General features: G+C 41.2%; 1 protein-coding gene across 2 annotated transcripts in view; it reads left to right on the top strand.

Annotated features, from left to right (window-relative positions):
• The window catches only part of TMTC3 (transmembrane O-mannosyltransferase targeting cadherins 3), a 135329-nt gene extending 124271 nt beyond the window's left edge, over positions 1-11058 (top strand). For both annotated transcript variants that reach the window (XM_073620205.1, XM_073620206.1), the window contains exons 14-15: positions 565-791; positions 7296-11058. In XM_073620205.1, the coding sequence (XP_073476306.1) occupies positions 565-791; positions 7296-8146 (1078 nt within the window). In that variant the 3' untranslated portion in view covers positions 8147-11058. The remainder of the gene's footprint in view (positions 1-564; positions 792-7295) is intronic.
• Positions 11059-15375: the final 4317 nt, after the last annotated feature.

The raw sequence follows: 15375 nt of genomic DNA, 5'->3' as shown, positions 1-15375 counted from the left end.
AAACCCCACTGTGAGCTGCAGTGTCTGGGAGGGGGGGGGGGGGGATGTGAGACACAAATGAAGGAGGATTTAACTCAGTCAGGGAGGTTAAAGCAGGTTTTTCATTTTCTTTATCAGGCTTGTGCATCACATAGTAAATGGATGTGGAACATTTTTAGACTGTCATAAAAGGAGCCTTTATTTGTACGTTAAATCAGTGAAGCCCAATGCAAAACTATGCATAAACAAGTGTACCAGAGAAATTCATATGTATCTAATTTAGACTTCCGTAGTTTAAGCAATAACTCCCAATCTCTCCCTCTCAAAATCGGTACAAATTCAATAACAATATACTGTACTTCATCAGAGATACGCCATATTTTTCTTCTATAAAGTGCATCCTCGCATTCCACAAGCCAAACCCTAAATTCACTTTTATAATGTGTGAGTCTTTTGTCTTTCAGGGTGGTTTCACCCTGTTTGACAGGAATCCTATGACCTTTTATGGGAATGATTGAATGTCTCTGTTTATAGGTTTGGAAATTTGAACTTTCAAGATTTTTTTTTTCTCTTCTTTTTGTTTAGGGGAGAATTACTGTTAAAAATGAACAGACCTTTAGAAGCTAAAGAAGCTTATATCAAGGCTTTGGAACTTGATGCAGCAAATGCAGATTTATGGTACAACCTTGCTATTGTTTATATTGAATTGAAAGATCCAAATGAAGCATTGAAGAACTTCAATCAAGCACTTGATCTGAATCGGAGACATAAGTTGGCTTTGTTCAACTCTGCCTTACTCATGCAGGAATCTGGTATGTTTTAATAAATCTTTTGTGTAGTAATCTGTTTTCCCATACATAAAGTTAACAGGGCTTGATGATCTTCAGCCAAAAGAAGAATGAAAATTCAGTTCAATTTTCCAGTTTCGTACAATGAAATATACAGGAATTTGCATTAATGTGAATCTTTACTATTTTTGAGATTCTCAACTCCTTTAGTAAATCAGCCTCATCATTTGTAGTAATGACCCTTATAAAGAGCCCAAATTCAACCAGAAGGATTTTTACTTTTCATGGGGAAAATGTTTTGAGCCTGATCCCAGATAAGTATATCTACACGATTTCAGGCACCAAAAGTTCTCTTTTACCACTTAAGTTGAAGGGCAAGCACACACCTCAAAGATTGGCTGCTCTGTCCACTTCTGTCTTGAGACGTTTCTTTCGCTACCGCTACCCCAGGCCTTCACTTCCATAGTCTCAGTTCGATTAAAGTCTTTGGCCTCCAAGCGAGCAAAAATAGACTCCCAAATCCTCTTCCCAGTGAAGGGGTGTTCCACTTATGTGTGTAGGGGGAGATTTGCAGGCTTATACGGAAGTTTGGCAAGGGGAAATAGCAGACAAGTGGGTCCATTGTATGGTGGCTCGAGGCTACAATCTAAAGTTTTAGAACTTCCCCCTCCTCACTTCATGCTTTCAAATTGTTTCTTTGAATTGACAGAAAAGATTAGCTCTTTTGTAGGCTCTTGATCATCTTTTTTGTCAAGGAATGATTATTCCAGTACCAGAGGTCAAAAAGTTCCACGGATTCTATTCAGATCTCTTCACTGTCCCAATTTGGATCTTTTTGTATTACAAAAACCTCTGTTTTGTACTGCCTCAAGACTTCCTTTGGCTCTTTTCATGAGGAAGGTTGTTTCTGGTAGCTATTAGTTTGGCTGTTTTGGAACAGGCAACCCTTTTGCATAAGGAGCAGTTTCTGGTGCTCCACCATGGCTACATGGTGTCTCAACCTGAGCTGTTCTTCTTGTGTAAGGTTGGCTTGGCTTTCCATTCCAATTAAGTCATTGTCTTGCCTTCCTTTTTAGTCCTAGGCTTCGGTCACTGGGGGACAAGGCTGTCTACACTTAAGATGTGCTCCTTGCTGTCTGAACCTACCTGAGATCAAATTCAGTGGTTAAGCACTCTGATTCCCTCTTCTTACGGTCTGAAAGGAAGGGATTGTCCTTTCCTGTTAAAGGCTTATTCTACCAGAAGTGTAGGTGCTTCCTGGGCCTTTTGTCACCAAGATTCTGTTTCTCAAGTTTGCAAGGCTGCTACTCGATCTTTGGTTCACACCTTTACTGGTTTCTACCAGGTAGATGTTAGGGCTGCTGAGTATACTACTTTTGGTCCAGTGATGTACAGGCTGCTGCCTGAGGTTCTTTCCTATTCCTGGTTTGTTTTTTGGTTGACCTGTTGCCTTGTTACTGTGTTCCCTTCCCCTCATTTAAGTGCTTTGGTACATCTTTGATAGTAAGAATTACTAAAGCTGTTCTGTGTCCTTAGATGTAAAATTTAAAAAAAATAGGATTTTTTACTTGCTTGTAAAATCTGTTTTTTGAAGTATATCTCAGGACACAGAGATCCCTCTCTCTGTGTTTTTAGTTTATGGTTTGCTACAAAACAGACATCTTTCTGCCAGGGGAGGGGTTATGCCTGGGAGGGAAATTTCTGTCTCGTTTTGTAGGTGGTGCATAACCCTGATAGTAAGGATCACTAAAGCGGCTGTGTCCTGTGATGTACCGCAAGAAATAGATTTTACAGGTCAAAAATTCTATTTTCATTAATAAAACAAACCTAAACCATAGACACACTCCTAAACCTTGTGGACAGCCTTCCCAGAGGAGTTGATGCTGTTATAGTTGCAAAGGGTGGGCCAACTCTATATTGAATCCTACGGACTAAGACTGGGATGCCATTAAAGTTCATGTGCATGCAAAGGCAGGCGTCCAAATACCTAGGGTAATATATTGTGTGTGTGTGTGTGTGTGTGTGTGTGTGTGTAGGTGTAGGTATATGTAGGGATATACACACACAGTACTGTGCAAAAGTTTTAGGCAGGCAGAAGAAAAATTTAAATCAAATCAATATTTGGTGTGACAACCCTTTGCTGTAAACCAGCATCAATTCTTCTAGGTACACCCAGTGTTTGTGCACCCAATTTTTTAAGGAACTTGGCAGGTAAGTTATTCCAAACATCCTGGGGAAGTAAGCACAGAACTTCTGTGGATATAGTCTGCCCGAAATCTGTCTCCATATAATCCCAGACCGACTCAATGTTGAGATTGTGGCTCTGTGGGGGCCAAACCATCACTTCCAGGACTCCTTGTTTACGCTGAAGATAGTTCTTAATGACATTGGCTGTATGTTTGGGGTCATTGTCTTGCTGCATAATACATTTGGGGCCAATCACAGTTCATTGCAAGTTTGGGGCTGCATTTCTGCAAATAGAGAGATTTGGTCAGGATTATTGGTTTACTCAATGCTGAGAAATACATCCAGATATTTATCATGCCATACCATCAGGGAGGCATGTGACTGGCCCCCAATTTATTCTGCAACAAGACACCGGACCCCCCCCCCCCCCCTAACATGCAGCCAATGTAATTAAGAACTATCTTCATAGTAAAGGAGATTAAAGCCGCGTACACACGAGCGGAATGTCCGACAGAAAAAGTCAAACGGAAGATTTTCATCTTCTATTCCGATCGTGTGCGTGTGTGTGCCTCCATCGGACTTTTTTTTTTAAATTCTGACGGACCTAGAAATAGAACATGTTCTAAATGTTTCCGACGGAACCAATTCCTATCGCGAAAAATGCTTTGTATGCTCTTCCAACGGACCAAAAACGACGCTTGCTCTGAAGCAAGTACGGCAAAACCGGTCGTGTGTACATGGCATTAGGAGTCCTGGAAGAGATGGTTTGACCCCACAAAGCCCTGATCTCAACATCATCTGCACAAATGGCTCATAGGACATCTGCCTCAAGGTGATCTCGTCTGCAACGGCATCCACACATTGCTCAGTTCAATCAGTGGACTATGAGGTTAAAAGGAAGCATTCCACACATAGCATAATATTGCTTTAACCCTTTCGCTGCCAGAGCCGTTTTTGCATTTTTTGCACACCTATTTAAAAAAATAATTTTAGGCCTGAAGAGTACACAAAACCCCAAACCTTATTTATTTTCTGAAAACGGACACCCTAGAGAGTAAAATGACCCTACATATCTCTCCTGTGTTTTACTTAATGTTTTGCAAAGCAGATCGCTCGCATTGCAAAACATCCTACACTGGCAAAGCGAGCCGGGGACACTGAGAACGTGACCCGGAAGTAACATCAGAGATGTCACTTTCCGGGTCACTGCGAAAAGGGGAAGAGAGCGGACATGTATCCGCTCTTCTCCTTCCCCTCTACCCGCCGGCACCACCCGAACACTCTCACCTGACAGGCAGGAGTCTGCCTGTCGGTTTCACACATCCTGGAACCAGATCTCTGTGCACGGCAGACTAGGGGACACCAATACCTCTGAATGGATGCACTTTATGAATTGCCCAATAGAAAAACTATTCTAATCCGGGGACAGGAGTCGTTTTCAAGTCTCAAGTGATTACAGGCTCTAGTGCCTGTTGCAATTGCATCGTGCTTGGGGGAATCTGGATTGGAGATCATCTTATAGTGTATGGTGACACAAGCCCCGTTTATCACTTATTTTTGGTGACTTTATTACCAACGGGGATTATCCATGCTCGAGGTGTTGGTGATGATATCCAGATGAGGAAATTCACTTCTTTCTACTAAGGGGATACGGAGCACCATTTTTATACTATTAAGAATTTTTATGTGGACTTTGTGGGCTGTACTCCTGGTGCTCAGTAAAAGTGTCAGTTCAAAATAAAGAGAAATGCATGAGATGGTAGACGCTTTGGACTTAGTCCATTGTAAACTAGCACATTTTAAATTGTAAGGTAATTCCAGAAGTTCACTGTGCTTGTATACAGTTGTGCTCAAAAGTTTACATACCTTGGTAGAATATGATTTCTTGGCCAATTTTCTGAGAATATGAATGATAAAACATAAACTTTTCTTTCACTCGTGGTTAGTGTTTGGCTGAAGCCATTTATTATAAATCAGCTGTGTTTACTCCTTTTTAAATCATAATGACAACAGAAACTACCCAAATGACCCTGATCAAAAGTTTACATACCTCAGTTCTTAATACCGTGTATTGCCCCCTTTAACATCAATGACAGCTTGAAGTATTTTTTGTGTTTTTTGTGGATGAGGCTCTTTATCTTCTCAGATGGTAAAGCTGCCCATTCCTCTTGGCAAAAGGCCTCCAGTTCCTATAAATTCTTGGGCTGTCTTGCATGACCTGCACATTTTTGATCTCCCCGGAGTGGCTCAATGATATTGATGTCAGGAGACTGAGATGGCCACTCTAGAACCTTCACTTTATTCTGCTGTAGCCAATGACAGGTCGACTTGGCCTTGTGTTTTGGATCATAGTTCTGTTGGAATGTCCAAGTATGTCCCATGCGCAGCTTACTGGCTGATGAATGCAAATATTCTTCCAGTATTTTTTTAATAACATATTTCATTCATCTTGCCATCAATTTTGACCAAATTTTCTGTGCCTTTGTAGCTCACACATCCCCAAAACATCAGTGATCCACCTCCTGTGTTTCACAGTAGGAATGGTGTACCTTTCATCGTGACAACTCTCCAACTGAAGCATTTATGGTTGTGGCCAACAAGATAAATTTTGGTCTCATCACTTCAAATGACTGTGCCAGAAGGTTTGAGGCCTTGTCTCTGTGCTGTTTGGCATATTGTAAGCGGGATACTTTGTGGCATTTGCGTAGTAATGGCTTTCTTCTGGCAACTCGACCATGCAGCCCATCTTTCTTCAAGTGCCTCCTTATTGTGCATCTTAAAAACAGTCACGCCACATGTCTTTAGAGTCCTGTATGTAACCCTGAAGTTATTTGTGTGTTTTTTTTGCAACCCGAACAATTTTCCTTTCAGTTGTGGCTGAAATATTAACTGGTCTACCTGACCGTGGTTTGGTTTCAACAGAACCCCTCATTTTCCACTTCTTGATTACAGTTTGAACACTGGTGATTGGCATTCTCCATTCCTTGGATATCTTTTTATATCCCTTTCCTGTTTTATACAGTTCAACTACCTTTTCCCGCAGATCCTTTGACAATTCTTTTGTTTTCCCCATGACTCAGAATCCAGAAATGTCAGTGCAGCACTGGATGAAAGATGCAAGGGTCTGTCAGGAGTCCAGAAATTCATTGACTTTTTATACACACACACTAATTACAAGCAAACAGATCACGGGTGAGGATGGTTACCTTTTTAATAGCCACTCAAGCCCCTTTGTGTCAACTTGTGTGCATGTTATCAGGTCAAAATCACCAGGGTATATAAACTTTTGATCAGGGTCATTTGGGTAGTTTCTGTTGTCATGATTTAAAGAGTAAACAGTTGATTGATAATAAATGGCTTCAGCAAAACACTAACCATGAGTGAAAAAAGTTTTTGTGTTCATATTCTCTGAAAAATGGCCAAGAAATTATAAATTCTGCCAGGGTATGTAAACTTTGGAGCACAACTGTACCTTGCTTAAAGGATAAGTTCACCTTTTGTAACCTGTTACTGTTGCAGCAGCCCATGCACCCTGATCCCCCATTGTGACTCCCTGCATTTGCTGTCACAATTTTAAAAAAATGCGGTCGTGCAGAGCTCTGTCCACCCGGCCGCGTCATTCTTTCAGAGTTCTGTAAATGTGATTACTACATGTATGGCTTGTAGTTCTAAATGAACTACCAGGGAGCTGTTGAGCACTCTAGGTATTTGATGTTCCCTGTCAGTGTGTACCTGCCTGCCTCGTAAACGGTACAAGCAGACCACTTACCCTGACAGTCTGCAAGAGCCTTGCATTGCACCTGTGATCTGCTGATTGCGGGTGCAATGGTTTGCAGGCTCCTAGTTTAAAAAAAAAAAAAAAAAAAGTGTATATTTTACAAAAAGATTTGCGTTTTTTTTTTTTTTTGTTTTTTACATAGATGAACCTATCCTTTAACACTACCCTCTCCCCAGACTGACTGTTCTGCTGTCCCAAGGCGTCCACTTTACTACTTTATTCACAGTGCACACACCCCAAGTCAGAAGTGTGTTACTGGCCAGATCACCAGGTGAAATAAAGGGGGGAGGGGGGACTAAAAAAAAAAAAGAAAACTAAAGTAGCCGCCACATCTAAGGGATTGGTAAGCTGCAGTGTATTACATTTTTGTTTTTGGATTCAATACCGCTTTAATTTGCTACCTAATACTATCCCAACCGCATATATGATGGTAAATATGTGTATTTTCTGAATCTGCAAAGGCTATAGGAACATGTGTCTTTAATACATTTTAATTACCTTTTCATCTATCTTTTATGAATTAATTTTTTTAGTACTGATAATTTTTTTTTTTTTTTTTTAAGGGAATCCTAAATTACGACCAGAGGCCAAGAAAAGACTTTTAACATATATTGAGGAAGAACCAAGTGATGCAAATGGGTATTTTAATTTGGGCATGCTAGCTATGGATGAGAAAAAGGATTTAGAAGCTGAAAAATGGATGAAGAAAGCAATACGGTTACAGCATGGTTTCCGAAGTGCACTCTTTAACTTGGCCCTTCTCTATTCCCAGACTGCAAGGGAACTGGAGGCTCTTCCTGTCCTGGATGAGCTGCTTCGGCATTACCCAGACCATATTAAAGGACTTATACTTAAAGGAGACATCCTTATGAATCAAAAGAAAGACATTAAAGGAGCTAAAAAATGTTTTGAAAAAATTATAGAAATGGATCCCAAAAACGTCCAAGGAAAACACAATCTCTGTGTGGTTTATTTTGAGGAGAGGGATCTCTTAAAAGCTGAAAGGTGCCTTGTCGAGACCTTAGCCTTAGCCCCCCATGAGGAATACATACAACGTCATCTCAGCATAGTGCGGGGTAAAATAATGGCACTAAATGCTGCCAATGCTGGACAGGCTGTGCCTGGGGCAACAGCTTCTCCACAATCATCTGAAGGACAAGGGAGGGAGAACGGCGAGACGGGAAAAAAAAAAACTCCGTCTGAAAAATTGAAAGAGGATAGCAATATACCAAAAACTAGTCCACCAACAAAAACAAAAAACAAAGGACCTCTGAAGTCTAAAAGTCATCAGGAGAAAAATACAGACAAAGAAATAAAGCAGAAATCAACAAAAGAAATCAAAGACATTGAAAATAAAAGAGTGGCCGCTTTGAAGCGCTTAGAGGAGATAGAGCGTATACTAAGTGGAGAATAACCTCAAGAATATCTTTCAAATTTGAGGAGGGGTGTGGACAGATGGAATAATACTTGTGTTATGTACTCTAGGGCACAGTATTCATCTGAGTTAAGATGAAAGCAAGTTGAGTAAATAACTGCATAGGTATCTGACACTACTGAACAAAGACTGGTTTTCAGGATTTGTTGCTTACTTTTATATTATCCACCAGGAAAGCACGATCTACAGTGAGTGTGTGTGTGTGTGTATGTATATACATTTTTTTTTTTTTTTTTAATTCCTATCGATATCACCAGCTACTTCATTGTATGATGCGTGTGACCTGAAAAATCTGAGGCTTTACAGCAGGGCTGTTGCACTGACGAGATGTTCGCCTTCAAGGCTGCTTCATGATCATTTTACTGTATAGTGTATTTAATTTTATAATTAAAGCAAGCTTGTCTATGGTTCCCTATTAATATGGAAAAAGCTGCTTGCAGGATGTAGGTTAATAAACTCCTTTTGGACAATTTATTATCTAGCTAGTAAACAGTACATTTTTTCCATATGTAATTAGAGGGCTCTGGGCTGTTTTCTGGGTTTTTAGGTCAAACTGCTTTTCAAGTGCATAATGCATATATATGATTTGTCAAGAGGGCCATTAACCCATAAACAGGTTGTATAATGCATTTTAGCTAACTGTGTAGCTGACTGAAACCAATTTACGTATTATTGTCATAGTAAGCTGAAGAAAGGGTAAATTCAGTATTCTTTAATTTCACTGCTGGCCAGATCTATTCTGTAAGCCAGTTTTCTTTTAGGCTTATTGACCCTTTATAATATTCCAAGAAAAGGTTGAGTAATTGATTTGCCATTTGAAAACCAATTTGAATTATTTCCTTGAAAATTATTTATTCAATAAGCAAGAATATTTATCGTTTTGATTAGCTTTTTTTTTTTTTTTTTTAAGAAATGACCTGGAAAAGGGGTAATTTTGTTAATTTTGCATGGCATATGCAAAAAATACTTTGCGTGCATAGGGTTTTCTAAACAGACTGTATATTTTGAATTTAGACTTTCTTGGTTGTGAAATTTGACATCCTTACAGGAGAACTACACTCTAATTAAAAAAGAAGGCATTGCCTAAAATAAGGAGTTATTGAAACCATTAAAATTGTTTACATTTCTTTCCCCCCAATATTAGAACAACTAAAATGCAACCATATTACCAACATCCCCTCTGCATCACTGTTAAGTAAATGCAGTGTTCACACAGGATCAGAGCACGGGAAGCTTCAACTGCAGCACGAGTCAAACCATTTTTTTTTTTTTTTTTTTTTTTAATTCAGGACTGTTCTGTTGTAATGTTTAATGAAGTAAGGAGAATTTCTGATGGTTTCCAGTAAGAAAGGACACTATGAAATAAGTTTTGTGTGCATTCCATCAGAAGTAGTGGTTGTTTTTCTTCTATATATTTTGTTGCATAAACATTTTTAATTTATATAGTGCTTTCGTTAAAGTTTTGTGGGCACAACCTAATCAATTTGTTTTGGAAGCTGCAAGTTTTTGTTTTTCTCATTCTCTGGCTTCAATAGCTAATAAGTCCATCACACAGAACAAGTATGCAAATCTGATTTCAATGGCTGCATACTAGTTTGTAGATAGCAGCTTTCTAAAGCCTAGTACACACAGGCCGAATATTGACCGGTTCAGTAGCAACCGACCGACATTCGGCCCTTTTGTACAGCAGCCGGCTTCTGTCGAAGGTTAATGACCGAAAAAGGTTTGACGACCTGTTCCCGATCAATGCTCTCAGCCAATGGCTGCGAGCGCTGACCCGAGTGTTTCCCCTGTCAGAACACAATGGCTCAGCAGGGGAGATCACTGTACTAATATCGGATTGTTAGCGAAGCAGCTGCTACTTGAGCTGTCAGTTTTTGGTACCAGGCTTTAGTGAAGACAGAAGCTCAGGGAGATGATTATCCACCTTCCCAAACAGGTCAACAATAGCATTCTTTGTATATTTTTTATGACAGGTTTACTTTAAGTACTCACGAATGTTGTAAATGTTCCAGCCACCTAAGCTAAGATACGATCACATAGGCTTAAGTTTACTGCATACATAATCGCAAACAGTCCAAAGCTGTTGATGCTCCCCAGCTGAAGCTGGGACTGTGGAGACGGCCTTGGGTGCAGTTTATCAAATGATGGGTCTTCTAAGTAGACTGTTTTTAATATTGGAAGAGCTTCTGAGGTTTACTTTAATAACTGCCTAACTCAGCATTAAAGTTATATGGTGCCACATTATATTTTGTGCAGAGCACAATTTATTACACTGTGCTGGCCTGCTTGTCAGGACAATATTTCTTTCTTTTTATTGCTGGAAAATCTTAATTCCAATGTTGGTTTAGGTTTATACATTTTGTATGCCTTTTTATTTTGTTTTGCAGAAGTTATATTTTCCTACTTTTTTCAATTTTATTTTTAAGTAAACATACTGTTGTTTTTTTTTTTTTGTTTTGTTTTTTTGTTGGGTACTCCAGTAAAAACTGTAGTCTTTATAGGAAGATATAGCCTAAGTTATTTACGCCAGACTATAGATTTCTGTGGTAACTGATTGCACTTAAACTGAACAATACACTAACCGATTTGGATGTTCATTCTTGTGACAAGTCAGATTTAATTTATATATAAGTATTTCTGTTTTAGCTATAGTGTATTTTCCAATGTGGTTTTTAATTTTAGCTGCATTTTGGGGGGATTTTAGGGTTGTGCTCATTATGGATGCTACAATAAGACAGTAGCCAGTCAGTGCTTTACAATATTTCCTAGAGCTCTTTTTTCAACACAAGTGGGCAGGCTCTGTAAATTTAGTGGTTTGTCATAAAAGCAGCATCGAATTATGAAATAAAGTTGTGAACCAATTTATTTAATAAAGCTTTTGATTTTCATTTCTGCTTGGGTCAATTTTTCTGTTGAAAAAATTGCATACTTTAGAACAATATACTATGTTTTCACCCTTTTATTATCTGGGAGTATATTTTGAACTTATGCTCTGACACTCTGAAATGTTTGGGTAACCGTTAACTCTGCCATCTGACTCTGGCCCTTGAGTAGGTAAGGTAGGCCTGTGCAGTGCCACGTTGGGACACTTTAGATCTGTGAATTCCACTTTCTTTGCTTGGGATTTTCTAGAATGTACAACATTGGATCAGGGCCAAGAAGAACCATGGTTAAGGTAAGTACAGACACCTAAGCACATTTGGGATCACGGTTGAAGTTCACTTTCCTAAAATTAGGTGAGTGGAGGTTTACTAAACTGTAACCATGCTATTAAATGCCACTGGATTATCATTTTTGTTGCCTTTTATTGGCTTTACCTTAGTGTTCAAGAATTGATCTTATCAAGTTGTAAGACACACACTTCCAGAAAACTTGTCCTGCCCACACAGTAATAAAACAATGAAAAGTGCAGCGCTAAATATATATATATAAAGTGTATAGGATCTTTAAAAGAATAGGATCCTACAATGTGACTTAACATGAATTTATAGTGAGCAAAATATCAAATGATAAAAAAGTCAAATAATAAACAAACAGCATATATTGCAAATGCATGTTTAAAAAAAGGAAGAAATCTGAAAAAAAAAAAAAAGTCCATGCAGGAATGTTCAATCCATAGGTAGATACATCAAAGCACCCATCAGAGAGAAATGTATAGAAAAAACGCCAATAGATGATCCACCATGAAGTGAGTATATAGATTCTGCTTACCGGACGGCGATGACTGCTATTACGGCAGTCTCGCCCAGCATAGGGATTAGGGTCTCCCAAAACCGAGGATACAACACAGGAACAACAGCTTTAACAGTCGGTCGTTACCAGAAACATAAAACAGAATACTCCCATAGCGTAAAAACGTATGACAAAAGGGATTTATTAAAATAAAAGGAATCACACTTACAATGTTGTGGAGAACATAAAGCGTAAGGGATATCATACAAGCAGCGGTGTCTCCGTATGCCGCGATTCACTTCCTACACTCGTAAGCCCATCCAAGAACGTGATGACGTCACCGTCTTAGGCTCCTCCCTACGACGGTGACGTCATCACGTTCTTGGATGGGCTTACGAGTGTAGGAAGTGAATCGCGGCATACGGAGACACCGCTGCTTGTATGATATCCCTTACGCTTTATGTTCTCCACAACATTGTAAGTGTGATTCCTTTTATTTTAATAAATCCCCTTTTGTCATACGTTTTTACGCTATGGGAGTATTCTGTTTTATGTTTCCGGTAACGACCGACTGTTAAAGCTGTTGTTCCTGTGTTGTATCCTCGGTTTTGGGAGACCCTAATCCCTATGCTGGGCAAGACTGCCGTAATAGCAGTCATCGCCGTCTGGTAAGCAGAATCTATATACTCACTTCATGGTGGATCATCTATTGGCGTTTTTTCTTCACATTTCTCTCGAATGGGTGCTTTGTTGTATCTACCTATGGATTGAACATTCCTGCATGGACTTTTGTTTTTTTCAGATTTCTTCCTTTTTTTCACATGCATTTGCAATATATGCTGTTTGTTTATTATTTGACTTTTTTATCATTTGATATTTTGCTCACTATAAATTCATGTTAAGTCACATTGTAGGATCCTATTCTTTTAAAGATCCTAAACACTTTATATATGTGACAGACCTAGCCGGGACAGAGGCAGTTGGAGAGGACTGAATGCAAGCCTGTTGCCTTTTGATTATGGGCCCTAGCATTTGGGGGAATGGTGCTCTCTGTGAGCTGTATGCCTGGGGACCCTGGGGTTGGTGTTACTTTGGATTCAGCTCCATGTCCCCCCAAAACACACAGACTCTGGGAACCCTTTATATGCCATATTAGAATGATAAGACTGATTCATTCTGTTGGGACACATCCTGTGAGGAAATGCTGGTGTCATCCACTCCAACTACTTGTGTTTATGTTAATTGAATGAGCTGATGACATTGTCCTCTATACAATGTAGGAGACGGGACGACTCCTATTGGAGCTGCTGCTATTGTGAGAAGGTGTCCTGTGATAATTATCTCAGTCTGGGCAAAAGGACATGTCTCAATCACCTAGGCTGTATAAAGGATTAGTTAATTAGCTCATGTTAATTAGGTTACAGTTGTATTGTTAGAGGAGGTTCCAACGGCATATAAAGTCTTGTAATTTTGATTCTAAATAAAAACAGTTGATGGTAGCAACAAGCAAGTGTCGCCTTGTTTTGTGCTCAGAGAGGTTGGAATATCTGATATCTGTATACAGACTGGGAGCAAGTGGTATATGACGGGAGCACTCAAGCGGAGTGTGGGACGTTCCGTGACATTGGTGGCAAGCAGTGGGAAAGCTTCCTGCAGTCTGGGACATCCAAACTTCCATCTGGATCCAAGGTCCAGATAGCAGGAGAGGAGAGGTACAGATACCAGCCGCCATGGATGAGGAATTCAGAAGGAGGTTGTGAGAGATGCAGATACAGCACAGAGGACCAGTGTCAGAGCAGGTCCTGCTGGGATGGTGTGATTCTATTCGCTGCAAACTCTGGAAGGAAGCGCTAGCCCGTGAGCAGCGACACCAGGGAAAAGTTCTCCCCTCCATCGAGGAAAGGTACTGGTCGCAGTACGGACTGCGGGTGCGGTTTTTGGGAGAAAAACCACACAAGAAGCAGACAGCTGAATTAAGCAGGCTGGTCTGGGCAGAGATAAAGCTGGATGAGAGCTACAGAGCCCTCCGGTGGCATGTATCCCAAGCATGTCCCTGGATAGCGGATAACAGCCCAAGGGAAGGCTTAAGCTACGGCGGCTTGGGACTGTTGTATGTGAAGCTGACAGGGGACTCTAACTTTGGGAGTGATTTGGAGTGGCGGTTGGATGAAATCATGGATTTCAGAGAAGGGCTACTTAACATTTCGGAAGTGCACTGGGCACAGGAAGATTTGGAGTTTCTGGCCGTTCAGGAATGGGAGCTAGAGATCGCCTACAGACGGCTGCTAGACATTGCTCAGTGCCAGGGCTGGGCTCCCTTTGCCTGGGACTATCAGGAAATACCAGCTGACAACCCTGAAATCCTGGCTGAAGAGTCGGCAATGTGGCAGAGCAATAGTGTGCTTTGCCAACCTGCCCCCGCAGCTATGGAGGCGGAGGTCTTATGGCGGATGCAGCAAGTGCTGACTGACCTTGATGATCCTGTTTCTGCATGGGATGATCTTGGATGGAGGAATGTGCCTGTCCAGCAGCATGCCAGAGAATCTGCAGTGGAAAATCTGGAGATTGCCATCCCCAAACCTGAAGTGCTGACAACAGGGCAGAGCTCTGCTAACCTCTGCCCAGCACTGATAGCATCTTCTGGATTCCATGGACAGGAGATGGTGAACCTCCATCCCCAGACACCAGTTGCAGAGACATGGGATTTGATAGACTTTTCTGCTGAGGAAGAACCATCGGGTGAGCCCCCAGCAGAAGAGTTGGGATTAGGGCCAAACTTCATTGCGCTCTGCTCAGCACTGATGGCATCTTCTGAGTTCCACGGACAGGAGATGGTGAACCTCTATCCCCAGACATCAGTTGCAGAGACATGGGATTTGATAGACTTTTCTGCTGAGGAAGAACAACCTGATGAGCCTCCAGCAGAAGAGCTGCTATCAGGGCCAAAGTTCACTGTGCTCTGCCCAGCACCAACAGTGGCTTCAGCCTTCTTGAGAGAAGAGGTAGTCGGCCTTTCTCCCACAACACTGACAGGGACATGTGATTTTCTGCCAGCAGCATCTATGGAGTTACAACAAACTTCTCCAGCTGAAGATCTGGTAACTGAACAGAGGGTCCAAGACCTTTGTCCCACACTTTTAGCAAATCCAGAGACTGCGGATTTGATAGACGTTTCTGTAGAGGAGGGAGCACCTAGCAAATCCCCAGCAGAAGTGCTGGCAACCGGACAGAGGGTCCAAGACCTCTGCCCCACACCTGCAGCAATTGTGGAGGCCCAAGTTGAGGAGGTGGCAGTCTATCGCGATCTGCAGATCAGGATCCAAGGAGAGAATGCAGTCATCACCTCACAACTGCAGCTTGATCTGGTGTCGGTGGATGGGGCTTCAGTTCCCACCTGTATACCCCAGGGATGCTGGGCAGTCAGCCCAGATGCCCAACAGCAGGATGGAGTGAGCTCAGTCCCCCTGTCTTCTCTCCAGTGGCAGAAAGGACTCCAGGGAGAAGGGCCAGTCCAGGCCTCTCCCCAGCGGCAG

The sequence above is a fragment of the Aquarana catesbeiana genome, linkage group LG03 (genome assembly GCF_042186555.1).
Source record: "Aquarana catesbeiana isolate 2022-GZ linkage group LG03, ASM4218655v1, whole genome shotgun sequence".
Taxonomy (NCBI): Eukaryota; Metazoa; Chordata; class Amphibia; order Anura; family Ranidae; genus Aquarana; species Aquarana catesbeiana.
The sequence above is the reverse complement of the archived record's forward strand: the minus strand, read 5'-3'. Positions and strand labels throughout refer to the sequence as shown.